General features: G+C 43.5%; 1 protein-coding gene across 1 annotated transcript in view; it reads right to left on the bottom strand.

The window, feature by feature from the left end:
* The window catches only part of LOC125711302 (collagen alpha-1(IV) chain-like), a 105,414-nt gene that overhangs the window by 21,580 nt on the left and 68,306 nt on the right, over window positions 1–15,528 (bottom strand). The window contains exons 28-39 of the mRNA XM_048980086.1: window positions 14,889–14,993; window positions 14,697–14,791; window positions 14,470–14,620; window positions 14,206–14,319; window positions 13,129–13,296; window positions 12,361–12,450; window positions 11,100–11,234; window positions 10,878–10,976; window positions 3,494–3,583; window positions 3,193–3,332; window positions 1,185–1,311; window positions 976–1,056 (exon numbers count right to left, since the gene is read on the bottom strand). Coding sequence (XP_048836043.1) covers window positions 976–1,056; window positions 1,185–1,311; window positions 3,193–3,332; window positions 3,494–3,583; window positions 10,878–10,976; window positions 11,100–11,234; window positions 12,361–12,450; window positions 13,129–13,296; window positions 14,206–14,319; window positions 14,470–14,620; window positions 14,697–14,791; window positions 14,889–14,993 — 1,395 coding nt within the window. The remainder of the gene's footprint in view (window positions 1–975; window positions 1,057–1,184; window positions 1,312–3,192; window positions 3,333–3,493; window positions 3,584–10,877; window positions 10,977–11,099; window positions 11,235–12,360; window positions 12,451–13,128; window positions 13,297–14,205; window positions 14,320–14,469; window positions 14,621–14,696; window positions 14,792–14,888; window positions 14,994–15,528) is intronic.

Below are 15,528 nucleotides of genomic sequence, written 5' to 3'. Positions count from 1 at the left end.
TGGCCTGACAGTGTCTGACACTTTCTTGCTGTATTTCATAAAAAACTTTCTTTTTTAATTTTTTTATGTTGAGATGAAAACTCTTGTTCATTACATTTTACTTCATAATTGCAACCGCATGTGTTGTATTCACTGTAGCAAAACTTGTTCTGTATGTAGTTCGTTTGTTATCGTGATCAAAACCACTGATCTGAAGCTCAATGCTGATGCTGTCATGTAAATCGTTTTCTAATCAGCAATAAATATAACAATTTCTGATCAACCCATATCAATTGCATGCTTAAAATAACATACCGGTTAAAGCCCCGCCCATTTCAAGACAACCCGACCCACTTCCAGGTTAAATCCCGCCCACTTCCGGGTTAGTCCCCGCCCAGTCCAAGTACAGATACGGATACAGATAATTCATATGGTTAACAGATACAGATACAGATAATGCTGTACTCGCTCATCCCTAGTAAGTAACTTATCAGGAGTGCTCAAAAGGGTCTATATGTACTCAGAGCCTAAGCACAATTTGCTATACTGGGCATCTCCCTACACTTTAAACCGTCAACTTTCCGATCAGTGCACAGTGTTCACCGACTGAGCCACAACATTTATTAGCAGCCTCTGAGAAAGACAGACCACACAGTGATACTGAAGCTTCATCACCTAGGGGGGGGGGCAGAATTTGGCTCCCCTCAGAAGATTGCATTTTCCTTTTGCTATTGCTACACCAGTTTTTACTCCTATCCCCTATATCTCCTATAATATTCCAATTTCTTTCTTGATCCCTGTGTCACAGGGTTGTGTCATCCTGCCAAGTCTTATAAATAATCACAGATCTTAAACACTGCACACATTTGATTTCAAAGACTTACAGCTATAAGTGAAAGACATGGGTCTTAAAAGCTGAATATTAAAATATTGTAGGCAGTGTAGACAATAGTAATAGCTGAAACACATCTTTTCAGTTACATTGTATTCTCTTACCCTGAAGGCCTTTAGGCCCTGGGAGCCCAATGAGGCCATGATTCCCATCTGATCCCCTCTCTCCTGGTAAGCCTGGACTTCCTGAGATGAGAGAAAACAGCAACAATAATAACAGCAACAAAAACTGGAAAAAATGTAGCTGTATTAGTACCTGTGTTTAAGAGTAATCCCTTAAACACACTACTGCCTTTTACTGTGCATTAAGGTACCTTCATTTCCTGGCGATCCCTCATTTCCTCTAGGACCAGGAGAACCACATGGGCCATGAGGTCCTAGGCTTCCAGGTTCACCCATTTCCCCTTTCTCTCCTTTAATGCCTTGCTGTCCTAGATCACCCTGGATAAAAGTGCCCCAAAATCATAGGAAAAAAGGATTAGCAATGTTAGCAATGCTAGCATTTGGTTTGCTGGAAATATTTTATGAATCATTAGTCCAGATGCTCAGATGTTTCTGTAGCAAAGTGTAGCGTTATGTAGGAATTAATTGTAATGATTAGGGCTGGGAATTGGCACAGATGCCCCAACTCAATTTGATTGTGATTCACAAGTAAACGATGTGATTCAATCCAATATTATTAGATTCCAATTCAATGTAAGTTTAATAGGAATGACATATGAAATACCATACAGTAGTTTTCTATATTTGGAGAAATGTTTAAAAAATCTAAATGGGACACAAATTTACAAATTCAGAGTCACTGAAAACAAACTGTGAAAACGACTAAAGAAAGGCTAAAGGCTTATATGGGAATAGCTCCTTAAAAGCATAACCAGCCTGTCAAAGTACAAAAAATAACTACTGATTGAAAAAAACAGCTGAAGAAAAAAAAAAAAACTAAATGGAAGCCACAGGCCATGTGTCAGAATGGACATTAAGTGAAAGATATGTGCTAAAACATAAATTAGAATCTTCTCATTTAAGATAAATATGGGTATTGTTTATGGCTGGGAATCATTCAGGATAAAACCAGATTTATTGTAAAAGCAGGCACAGCATTGTAGTGTTAAACACTGCAAAGCAAAATAATGAAGTGAACATTGTGACGAAAATGAAATAACAAAAAAACAATATATAATAATAAGCATGAAATTTATTCTTGTACTTTCATCCACACTTTCCCTCTGAATAAATTACACCTGCAGACTTTTAGTTGCTTTCATTTGCTTTAGTGTTACCCATGGTTTTGTTCAGTGTTATCCATAAGACAGAATACATGTCTTGAGACGTAAAACATGTGCATGAATGACAGCAGAATGGTGAGGATGCAGGGACTAAAGTTGGCGAATGTGGAGGAGTTTAAATACTTGGGGTCAACAATTCAGAGTAAGGGGGGAGTGTGGAAGAGAGGTGAAGCAGAGAGTGCAGGCAAGGTGGACTGGGTGGAGTGGCAGGGTAGAGGGACAGACGGGTATCAGCAAGAGCAAAACGGAAGGTCTACAAGATGTGAGACCAGCTATGTTATATCGGTTAGAGACAGTGGCACCGATGAAAAGACAGGAGATGGCAGAGTTAAAGATGTTATGATTTGCGTCGGAGTGACGAGGATGGATAGGATTAGGAATGAGGATATTAGAGGGACAGCTCAGGTTGGATAGTTTAGAAATAAAGACAGAGAGGTGAGATTGCATTGGATTGGACATGTACAGAGGAGAGGTGCTGGGTATGATGGCAGAAGGTTGCTGGCAAGAGGAGAAGAGGAAGAACTAAGAGTGAGTTTATGGATGTGGTGGGAGAGGTAATGCAGGTGACTTTGTGAAATATGAAGATGCAAAAAGACAGGAAAAATTAGACACAGATGAACAGAGATTATTTTACGTCGCCGTAAGTAGTGTACTGAAATTGACTGGTGTCAGAATAAAGCCCGACTTAACCAAACTAGGTTGCATTCTCTGAGTACTCAATTACCATGACTGAAAATGTACTAAGATGGTGGCGTGAGGCGACTGCGCAATACTATTGCAACCCTTTTAATTGTGAGAGCGAAAGTAGTGCCATCTATACAATGAAGACCAATAAAAGTTAAATTCAGCAATTGTGTAGTGCTGGTTTAAAAGCACTAGTAAGCTGGTTGATGTTAAACTATATAGCATCAGGTGAGATGGAGTAATGTCATAATCTTAAAAAATAGAAAATGGAACACATTTTTGATGTACTGAGCTGGGTCTAGTTATAGGGTAGGTGTCAAAAGGCTTTCTGACAGTAAGCGGACACCCATACCTTTGCTCCTCTTGCTCCTTTTTGGCCATATCCAGGGGGGCTGGGTTCACCTTTTTGTCCTTTTAGTCCATGAGCGCCCATCGGTCCTTGACAGCCAGCGGTGCCCTGAGCACCAGCATCACCCTTAGCTCCTTTGCATCCTGAGAATACAATCAAGCATATTGCTGACCATCTGACCAACGACTAGTTGTAAGTGTTATGAGTGTTAATCAAAGACTATGTAGTCTAAATATACATGGGTGTACTGTTTTGAAGAAGTCATTCGGTTATATTAATGTATGTGTATGAGTGCTACAGTTACCTGGCAATCCTGCTTTGCCAGGTGCGCCACTGGCTCCTGGAAAACCTATATTTCCATTGGGCCCATCAACTCCTGGATCCCCAGGTGGACCTGTGAAAAAAAGGCCCAATCGATATACATTCGTACAAATTTACTAAAGATAAAAGAATCGTAAAAAGGAAACACAGGGCACTTCGGAAGTCATGTTTTCAGGAAATCCAGCTTGAGAATAACTGGCTGCTTAATGACATAGCAACATATTTCCACTTCCCTTTACATTATTAAGTCATTCATTGTGCATAAACATTATTCTTCAACACATCAAACAATACAAAACACACAATATGTTATTACATATAGAGTGGTTGAAGTTGAAAGAATTCAACATTTATATTTTAAATAAAATATCATTGTGATCATTGTGAGTTAAAGTGGCTCTATTATGCTCATTTTCAGTGCTCATAATTTTATTTTTGGGGTCTACTAGAATAGATTTACATGCTTCAATGTTCCAAATACACATTATTTTTCTCGTACTATGCAATACTGTTCACTCTGTCTATAACCATCACTCTGTTACAGCTTTAAGCTGCACCCCCAATGAGTTCAGTGTGCTTTGATTGGCCAACTTAGCCCTACATGTTCCGACCCCTGTCTTGCAGTCTGCGCCTTGCAGGTAGGTGGCCCGTAAGGATTGTACTATGAGGTGACCTCACCAACTCAAGAAAGAAAGCCCTGGAATTCCAATGAGATGTTTCAGGCAGATTAAAGAAGAGTAATGTCTCCCTTTGGCAAGTACTTTGGGCCTGAGATTGTAGAGACCATTTACATCAATATAAAGCTTGTAAAAGTGTTCAACCCCCTAAAACTTATGACGATTGGAGTATTAAAAAAATATATTCACAATTTTCTCACACAACATTTATGTTGAGAACTCTCTATTATATTTTCAAATGGCAAAATTGGCCAGTTGTCTACTAACACAAAAAAGATCAAAATAAATACATGCTGTTTTCATAAGTATTCAACCCCTGTGCTCCAGGTTTACAGAAATGACAAATTTATGTAAAACACGTATGGAATTTGGTACAAAGCATGAAAAAAAACCGTAATTTTATTCACTACGCTTGTCCATAGCAAATGTTTGAATTACTCAGTTGTGAATGTTATGTTCAATTTTGTATGTGACTGAATTACCATTCCTACCATGCTGGAAATGGGTTTGATACGAGCCTACAAATGCTAAACTTAATAGGTTACTGATTAGTTGTCCTTAGGTAAGTAATACTGGGCCCTTGATTATAAATTAGGCCTATTAAGTTAAAACAGTATAAATAGAGATAAAATAACTTACTGTTATCAGTATTACAATAGGAATTGAATAAGAGCTTATAATTGAGATACAACTGGAAATCTAAACAGAACCCAATTTGGATGAAAAAATAATAATAATATGTTTACAGTAAGTTAAAGTGAAAACTAGAGAAATTACCATTCCTTCCTCTCCTGAAGGGAAAGGGGTGGGATTTAGGTTAATTCAGTGCCTTAAGTTGCATGTGATTTTGTATCCATCCATCCATCCATCCATCCATCCATCCATCCATTTTCCTCCGCTTATCCGGGGTCGGGCCCAGACTTCCCTCTCCCCGGCCACTTGTTCTAGCTCCTCTGGGGGGACCCCGAGGCGTTCCCAGGCCAGCCGAGAGACATAGTCTCTCCAGCGTGTCCTGGGTCTTCCCCGGGGCCTCCTCCCAGTGGGACATGCCCGGAACACCTCCCCAGGGAGGCGTCCCGGAGGCATCCGGATCAGATGCCCGAGCCACCTCATCTGGCTCCTCTCAATGTGGAGGAGCAGCGGCTCTACTCTGACTCCCTCCCGAATGACTGAACTCCTCACCCTATCTCTAAGGGAGAGTCCAGCCACCCTGCGGAGTAAACTCATTTCGGCCGCTTGCACCCGCGATCTCGTTCTTTCGGTCACTACCCATAGCTCATGACCATAGGTGAGTGTAGGAACGTAGATCGACTGGTAAATTGAGAGCTTCGCCTTTTGGCTCAGCTCTCTCTTCACCATGACACACCGATGCAGCACCCGCATGACTGCAGACGCCGCACCGATCCGCCTGTCGACCTCCCGCTCCATCGTTCCCCAACTCTTGAACAAGATCCCGAGATACTTAAACTCCTCCACTTGGGGGAGGACCCCATCTCCAACCTGGAGAGAGCATTCTACCCTTTTCCGGCTGAGAACCATGGTCTCGGAGTTAGAGGTGCTGATTCTCATCCCAACCGCTTCACACTCGGCTGCGAACTGCCCCAGTGAGAGCTGAAGGTCATGGTCCGATGAGGCTAACAGAACCACATCATCCGCAAAAAGCAGAGACCTAATCCTGAGGTCACCGAACCGGACACCCTCAACGCCCTGGCTGCGCCTAGAAATTCTGTCCATTAAAGCTATGAACAGAATCGGTGACAAAGGGCAGCCCTGACGGAGTCCAACCCTCACCGGAAACAAGTCCGACTTATTGCCGCCCATGCGGACCAGGCTCTGGCACCGGTCATACAGGGACCGAACCGCCCTTAAAAGGGAGCCCGGAACCCCATACTCCCGGAGCACTCCCCACAGGACTCCCCGAGGGACATGGTCGAATGCCTTCTCCAAGTCCACAAAACACATGTAGACTGGTTGGGCAAACTCCCATGAACCCTCCAAAACCCTGCTGAGAGTATAGAGCTGGTCCACTGTTCCACGGCCAGGGCGAAAACCACACTGCTCCTCCTGAATCCGAGGCTCGACAATCCGGCGGACCCTCCTCTCCAGCACCCCCGAATAGACCTTACCAGGGAGGCTGAGGAGTGTGATCCCCCTATAGTTGGAGCACACCCTCCGGTCCCCCTTCTTAAAGAGGGGGACCACCACCCCGGTCTGCCAGTCCTGAGGCACTGCCTCCCATGTCCACGCGATGCCGCAGATGCGTGTCAGCCAGGACAGCCCCACAGCATCCAGAGCCTTAAGGAACTCCGGGCGAATCTCATCCACCCCCGGGGCTCGGCCACCGAGGAGCTGTTTGACCACCTCAGTGACCTCCGCCCCAGAAATAGGCGAGTCCACCCCCAAGTCCCCACACTCTGCTTCCATATCGGAAGGAGTGTCGGTGGGATTGAGGAGGTCTTCGAAGTATTCCTTCCACCGACCCAAGACGTCCCGAGTTGAGGTCAGCAGCGCACCATCCCCACCATAAATAGTGTTGATGCTGCACCGCTTTCCCGCCCGGAATCGCCGGATGGTGGACCAGAATCTCCTCGAAGCCGTCCGGAAGTCGTTCTCCATGGCCTCGCCAAACTCCTCCCACGCCCGAGTTTTTGCTTCAGCAACCACCAAAGCCGCATCCCGCTTGGCTGCCGGTAGCTGTCAGCTGCCTCTGGACTCCCACAGGCCAAAAAGGCCCGATAGGACTCCTTCTTCAGCTTGACGGCATCCCTTACCACCGCTGTCCACCAGCGGGTTCGGGGATTGCCGCCGCGACAGGCACCGACCACCTTACGGCCGCAGCTCCGGTCAGCCGCCTCCACAATGGAGGCACGGAACATGGCCCATTCAGACTCAATGTCCCCCGTCTCCCCCGGGATATGGGAGAAGTTCTGCCGGAGGTAGGAATTGAAACTCTCCCTGACAGGGGGTTCTGCCAGACGTTCCCAGCAAACCCTCACTATACGCTTGGGCCTGCCAGGCCTGGCCGGCTTCCTCCCCCACCAGCGGAGCCAACCCACCACCAGGTAGTGATCAGTTGACAGCTCCGCCCCAATCTTCACCCGAGTGTCCAAGACATGCGGCTGCAAGTCCGATGACACGACTACAAAGTCGATTATCGAACTGCGGCCTAGGGTGTCCTGGTGCCAAGTGCACATATGGACACCCTTATGCTTGAACATGGTGTTCATTATGGACAATCCGTGACGAGCACAGAAGTCCAATAACAAAACACCGCTCGGGTTCAGATCGGGGGGTCGTTCCTCCCAATCACGCCGCTCCAGGTCTCGCTGTCGTTGCCCACGTGAGCATTGAAGTCCCCCAGCAGAACAAGAGAGTCCTCAGGAGGAGCGCTCTCCAACACCCCTTCCAAGGACTCCAAAAAGGGTGGGTATTCTCAACTGCCGTTTGGCGCATAAGCGCAAACAACAGTCAGAACCCGTCCCCCCACCCGAAGGCGAAGGGAGGCTACCCTCTGGTCTACTGCGGTAAACCCTAATGTACAGGCACCCAGCCTGGGGGCAATAAGTATGCCCACGCCCGCTCGGCGCCTCTCCCCGCGGGCAACTCCAGAGTGGAAAAGGGTCCAACCCCCCTCGAGGAGACTGGTTCCAGAGCCCAAGTCGTGCGTCGAGGTGAGCCCGACTATATCTAGTCGGAATTTCCCAACCTCGTGCACCAGCTCAGGCTCCTTCCCCATCAGAGAGGTGATATTCCATGTCCCTAGAGCTAGCTTCTGTAGCCGAGGATCGGACCGCCAAGGTCCCTGCCTTTGGCTGCCGCCCTGATCCCATTGCACCCGACCCCTATGGCCCCTCCCATGGGTGGTGAGCCCATTGGAAGGGGGACCCACTTGCCTTGTTCGGGCTGTGCCCGACCAGGCCCCATGGGTGTGGGCCTGGCCACCAGGCGCTCGCCATCGAGCCCCACCCCCAGGCCTGGCTCCAGGGGGGGGGCCCGGTGACCCGCGTCCGGGCAAGGGAAAACGTGTGTCCATGCTGTGCTTCTTCATAGGGGTTATTTGAGCCGCACTTCGTCTGGTTCCTCACCCAGGACCTGTTTGCCTTGGGTGACCCTACCAGGGGCATAAAGCCCCAGACAACATAGCTCCTGAGATCACGGGAACACGCAAACCTCTCCACCACAATAAGGTGTCGGCTCCAGGAGAGGAGTGATTTTGTATGTTCCATGTTAAATGTGTGTGTCTATAGATAATGTTTTGTACCATTTTATCCATCCATCCATGCATTTTCCAAACTGCTTATCCCACTGGGTCATGGGGGGTCTGGAGCCTATGCAATGGGCACGAGGTAGGGAACAACCCAGGATGGGGGGCCAGCACATCGCAGGGCACACTCACACACCATTCACACACACATGCACACCTATAGACAATTTAGCAAGTCCAATTAGCCTCAGCATGTCTTTGGACTGTGGGGGGAAACCGGAGTACCCGGAGGAAACCCCACGACGACACAGGGAGAACATGCAAACTCCACACACATGTGACCCAGGCGGAGACTTGAACCTGGGTACCAGAGGTGTGAGGCAACAGTGCTAACCACTGCACCACCATGCCGCCCCCTGTACCATTTTATATTTCTATTAAATAAGCTGGCATTTAAACCCAAGCTTGTGTCATTGTTAGTTACCTGTATATAACTGCTCCCTGAGCCTAGAGCCCGATCCTGTTTATCTAAACATGTAGTAAGTGCTACACTGAGTCATGAAATGCATGTGGTGGCAAGTGCCTGTGGGGGGAGTAGTACCTTCCAATGACCAGAAGGTGGAGAGCCGGCTTTGATTTTGCAGACGTGTAATTATGCGTAACATAAATTTAAAGGTAATAAAATACAAATAACTCCTGGGCTCATACTTTTACTGTGAGTATGTACTCCATATTGTCACTATTTTTATTACATTTTTAACATTTGTAAGCGAAGCCAATGAAAAAACTCCAGTTTCTTCCAATTGTAGGCTGTTACCAAGTCATTTTCCCCTGAATAACACTGTCCCCAACAACTGAGATCAAACACACAAACTGGAATTATTTAGGTGACAAAATCTATTTCGTCCCCAAAATATCTTTCTTTTATTCAAGAAATGCATTTTGTACGCAAAATGAAATTTAGGTCACAAAATGCACTTTGGTCACAAAACAAATTCCTTTCATTCACAAAATTCATTTTGTACACAAAATGAATTTATTTAGTTGAAGAAATGCATTTTGTGAATGAAATTACTTTCTTCTGTCCATAAAATGCAAGGTGCTAGTATCAGTTCTGTGCAAATGAAGCATTCCTTTTGATTTCTGTGCATGGAGTCGTTATGCTTCTCTGGAAAAAATGTAACTGGAGTTTGTCTTTCTCTGTACAAAATGCAGCAAGACATTACTTGATTTTGTCATTAAATAATGCTTTTTGTGAGACATATTGTATTTCAAGCATGACATTGAGTGCTGGATACTTGGTGCCCCATAAATTCTGGTCACTGAAATGATTACTGTTTTTTTTATTATTATTTTGTTTTAAGCAGACTTAATGTTGCATCATTAAGCGTTTGATTGTGTATATGAGAAAACAATTGATTATTTGTATAACGTTCATAAGAATTTATAAAGCATTCCACTCTGTTTATTTGATTGTACATGATTTATGATCAATGGAATTAACATACCTCTACTGGGAGAAAAAGAAAACTCTACTACCGAAACTAAAAAAACTAAAAACAAAATTTAGCAAATTGAAACAAACACAGTAGAACAAATACTAAGGGCGTAAATGTGGTTTTAATAACCCAGCAAACATTACTTTTATGGGGCCCACACGAGTTTGGACAAGTTTCATTGTGTGGCTAAACTCACTAAAATGAGTTTGATACCACTGGCCTAGATTTTGTTCTGGCAATCATTTCTGTGTTGACTTCGGTGTAGGTTTGAGATCATTATCTTGCTGAAAGGTCCATCTGTATACAAGTTTCAACCTTCTGACAGAGGCAGCTACAGTAGGTGTTTGACTAAATCAGTCTGGTATTTTGTGGAATTCATGACAATTTTGATCTATTCATGCAGCAATAGAGGGGCCTGAAGCATCAACGATCCTGCACTTCATCAGACAGTGGGTACCAGGCACTTTTCTTATGCTTTCCCCTTCATATGTTTATTGCCATAAAACATAGAACACAAAAATAGCAAAACTATAAGTCAGGTACAGTTATGTTTTAAATTAAGCAACTTAAAGTATTCAAGTACGGAATGAAAGTATGGTTTCATACAGGGTCAGCCCTGGGTGTCTTAGTGCCCTGGATGAGTTTCCCACCTCCCCCCCAACTACCACCCAGAGCAGCAGAAAATACTTTTTGTCAGTTTAAAAATTGGTCATCAAATGTCAGAAGAAAAAATAAAAACGGTGCAAATAATTATAAATAATATAAATGATATATAAAAATATATTTATAATAATTATAAATAATGTCACAGAATTCAAAGAGAGGTATTTTTTCTGATTCTTTTTTCCACTCACTCTTTCACACCCCCTAGTCAAAAGACATCCTACAGTAGGTAATCACCTATGTCACCTATAGGGCAGGCCAGTGCTGGTCTTATACATCAAGCAGAGCTGAAATGTAATATAACTGAAGGATACAATTAAGCACCTTGTTGGCCAGGACATCCAGGGTTACCATTCCTCCCACATTGCCCACTCAGTCCTTGACTTCCTGGGTCTCCTTTAAGGCCAATACCCCCTTGTATGCCTATTGGACAACAAATTATGCCAAGATTATCAATGGATTTCACTGCATGTACAGACAGTAAGACAGTTAGCTGAATTGCCAGAAGGATCAGTACCTTGTAACAGGAACATTTCATGTATTTACCTGGATTACCAGAGTCCCCATCATCTCCCAAAATATCAATGCTGACCGTCACCCCACAAGCCCCAGGGTTCCCGCGCTCCCCAGCTGGTCCTGGGCTGCCTCTATAGCCCTTTGGCCCAGTGCAGCCCATGGTTCCTGCCAGGTGTCACACCACAATATAGTCAACTTCATTATCACTGGTGACCCTCATGAAAGTGAATTTAACATTAATATACATTAAGATGATCTTAAAAAGCTATGAGCAGTATTTTGATCTCAAACAAGCCTTATTTTATTTAACACAACTAAGTTTTTTTTTTAAAGACCAAGATTTACTTTATTTAATTTATATATTTTTTTATGGAAAATATAGGTTTCACAAATATTGGCAACCTCACTTTTAATATTTAGTAAAACCTCCCCTGGCAAGGACAACAGCATTGAGCCTCTTTTAACTAGGTTGTAAAGCAATTCTAGAGAGATCTTGGGCAACACCTCCAAATAGAAATTCTTCCAAAAAGCTTCTGGAAGTGCAGGTGGTGTCCCAAGATTCAAGCATATTGTGACCTAAAAACTGTGATTTTTGGGTTCCTTTTTACCCCTCACTATAAATGGCACTGTGGGCGGTGGCAGTATGCTGATGTGTCCTCTTACAGACAAACATGCATTTTTTGAGTAATTGCCCTGAATGTACTCAGTGGTATTTTTAACTACTTCTCAATCTTTCTACTGCCATTACCTAATGTGTAAACGTTAACAACCTGTAATTTCATTTGAGATGAATGCTCTTTCAATTTGCCCATGTAGATGAATGACAAAGGCATTTTGCATGCATGTGATGTCATGTAAGTGTGTGTGAGAAACAAGAAATGGTCGTAGAAAACACATGACTTTCTGTGCAACAGGAGCAATATGAACACGTGTTTTTTCACCAAGGATGCAAATCTTTGGTCTTACTTAAGACATTACTCAGCGGTGCCAATAATTTTGCTCCAAATGTTCTCGAAAGATTTCTTGATTATGAATATAATGCTCTTGAAAGAATTATTTTTTTAAGATAAATGGCAATTTTTCTACACATTTTGGGGGAATTTTGATTCTTAGTTGCATTGTTTATGCTAATGGTTTCACCTCAGGGTTGCTGTAGTTGACTCTAATTTTCAATTTCATTCCTGTAATTGGGGCAAGTGTATGTATGTAAGTCAGAATTCACTTAGTGTGGATCAGAACATAATGAAAAAGCAATGTTAGTTAAGGCTGTATTTGCAAGACTCCCCCGTACCTTTTATTCCAGGTTCTCCAGGGGAACCAGGGAAGCCATCAAGCCCAGGACGTCCAGCATTACCTGGGCTTCCAGGTTGGCCTCTGACCCCTGAGAAAACAGAGGAATGTATTTTCTATAAAAGGCCATGGCATGCGAACTACGATTTTAATACTATTACTATGGAAAATAAAAGTACAATGAAATGCATTTATGAGGAGCTGAGGTTGGTGAGATAAAAGAAAATCATTGAAAGTGGGATGTAAATTATGAAAAAAAAGGTGAGGCATACAATTGCATCAATGTCCTCAATGCGCTAGTTTCCACTGGGTTGTAGTAACAGTAATGAGGTCACCATGGCATTGATTTATAAGAAAGAGTTATATCTTAAAGACTGCGACTGCTCAATTAATTCACTTAACCACCGTTTTATTAGTACATAGCATTAGGTAGGTCCCACTTTTGCCTCCAGGATAGTGTAATAACTGGTCTGTCACTGAAGTATGTGAATGCAAAAGGTATGTAAATGAAATGTGAATAATCATGCGAAAAGTATTATGATCTATAAACAGAAAGGTCATATTTTCTGCACTTAATTTTTCGTGAGAAGCTGGTAATTTATATTTGCAAAGTACATTGCATTTGTGCGAAAGAGATCGTAAGTATTTGTGAAACATGTTGCATGTGTGAGAAAAGTTTTGGCTGTATCTTAACTCTGTAGTTTCTTATAATACTATGCAAAGTTTGAAAGATGTGTGTGTGTGTGTGTGTGTGTGTGTGGTATTTTACCGGGGGACCCAGGAAGACCACATAGGCCTGGAAACCCTTTCCGCCCAATAAGTCCTCTTGAGCCAAGTGATCCATTGAATCCTGGGCATCCTGGTTCCCCAGTTGGACCCAGAACACCCTGTCCTGGTTCACCAGAGTTTCCTTTTACCCCTTTATGTCCTCTTGGCCCTATAAAAGAAGTCACATTACAACTATAAAACTAGCATTAAAGTAACTGCATGAGAAGCAAATTCAATTATAAAAATTTTATGTGCAACCTGTAGTAACATAATGTTTACATGCATACACTTGTTTTTTACAGACGTGACAGTCAATTCTGCAGGTGTGGTTCTCACTGCTGAGTACAAAGATTATAGTATCATAGTATCATGGGTATGCTTTGCTCATGGGAGAGTTCATGATCTTTACCAAATCCCTGGCAACCTCAGCCAACAGACTGTCACAACCCATCAAAAACACATCACTCCATCAGTATGATGGCTGATTGGGATGTCCTTCATTCTTCAATAATAATAATGACCCAAATATGCCACAAAATATGGAAGAACTAACTGACGAAGAAAGTAAAGAAAAATGTAAACAAATGTCCTGGCTTGCTTAGTCTACAGCCTTAGTGCCATAAAACATCAATTAGATGAACAGGACAAAGGAGTTAAAGCAAAAAGCACCCCAAAGTACCCAATATCTCTGGAGCTGGCTATTACGAAGAATCCAAGACTAAATTTTCTAGAACACTGTTTTGATGTCTCTTCTGTTTTGCTTTGTTTATTGTAATGTGTTTCTATTTTTTTTTTTCATTTCAAGCAGAAGTATATGGTGTAAAACCCTAGCAAATGTTTTCAAACTTTTACTGGTACTGTACTGTGTTTGTCCCTCATTCTAAATGTATAAATTATTGTATTTTGCCTTGACAAAATTCTAACATTCAGCCCAAAAGCTACAGAAGTTCAGTGTCTGTTTCCAGTGTCTGTTTAGTCCCTCTCTCACACCAAGTGTTTTTCTACTGAAATGTCATCTTTTCCAGTAGTTATTGTCACGTTAAATAAAAATATATTAAAAATATAAAAAACGCCATGCCTGTTTCACCGTTGGGTCCTTTATGACCAATACACCCTACAGAGCCCTCGAATCCCTTTGTGCATGTCCCTGGATCTCCAGGTGGACCACAAGACCCATCCCATCCTTTGCTCCCTGGAAACAGAAGAAACCAAGTGGTGAGGTACAGTATATATGTAAGCCCAGGATCATTGGGCTTACCTCCAGACCACTGTGTCAGTGTGTACTGTATGTATGTGGACTGGTGTGTTTGTTTTATTCTTATTAGTGTACGTGGAGCTATACCCTGTTCACCGCACTCTCCTTTGCGGCCAGGACGTCCAAGAGAACCCAGCACACCTTGCTGCCCAAAGTCACCTGCAGGCCCAGGACTGCCATCATCCCCTGATGGACCCTGCCTACCAGGGGACCCTTGTGGTCCGACTTTACTTTTTCCCTGTCAACATAAACATTGCATTTATTGAACAGTAAAAGCATAAAAAGTGACTTAGTATCAGGTCCATTCATCTAACCTTTATCCCTGTCATCCCTGGGCACCCATTCAGTCCCACTCGTCCTGGGAGACCCACGCATCTTTTACCTGGAATGCCTGGTTGGCCTTTATCACCTATGAAAAGCAATTTGTGACTCACACTACATCGAAGCAACCAATATTTCATTGAGATCCATCCTTCTAAATGAAAAATTCAGCTAGTACCAGTTACCTTTGACACCAGTAGGTCCAATCGGACCTGGATGAGATGGTCCTCTTTCTCCCTTGCTGCCACAGGGACCAATATGACCTCTGTAACCACTGTTCCCAGGATCTCCTGAAGAGTAACAAACACCTAGGTGAAAACAAGTTCATTTTCTTCCACAAATACTAGTCAAGTCATTTTATATATAGAGCACAGTAAAACATACAGGAATTCACAGGTAACAAAATGTCATGGCATTCAGGATGATGGCGGGCATTTGGCACAAAATGGGGTTTTATTTAACTGAATTGGAGCAGAGAAACAAACGAGGCTGAAAGGGGTCAAAAAAAGAACCACACAAGACCAGAGGGGCTGAGCCCCCGATCAGGCCATTACAGGACAGAACAAGACAGGACACAGGGCAATACAAGTATGGAACAGACGGGGTCAGACCAGGGACTAAAATGACAACAGGAAATAGCAACACCGAACAGGACCAAAAAACAGACAAAACAGGAAAAACAGACCGAAGACAGAACCAGGCACCAGGGAGAACAGACCAGGGACCAGGGGAACAAATGTCAGACATCAACTACAGTCAACTGACCAGGAGAGACTGAAAATACACCTAGGAACACCAGACGGACAAGACCCAGGATATAGGAAA

Source organism: Brienomyrus brachyistius, chromosome 17 (genome assembly GCF_023856365.1).
Source record: "Brienomyrus brachyistius isolate T26 chromosome 17, BBRACH_0.4, whole genome shotgun sequence".
Taxonomy (NCBI): domain Eukaryota; kingdom Metazoa; phylum Chordata; class Actinopteri; order Osteoglossiformes; family Mormyridae; genus Brienomyrus; species Brienomyrus brachyistius.
The sequence above is the reverse complement of the archived record's forward strand: the minus strand, read 5'-3'. Positions and strand labels throughout refer to the sequence as shown.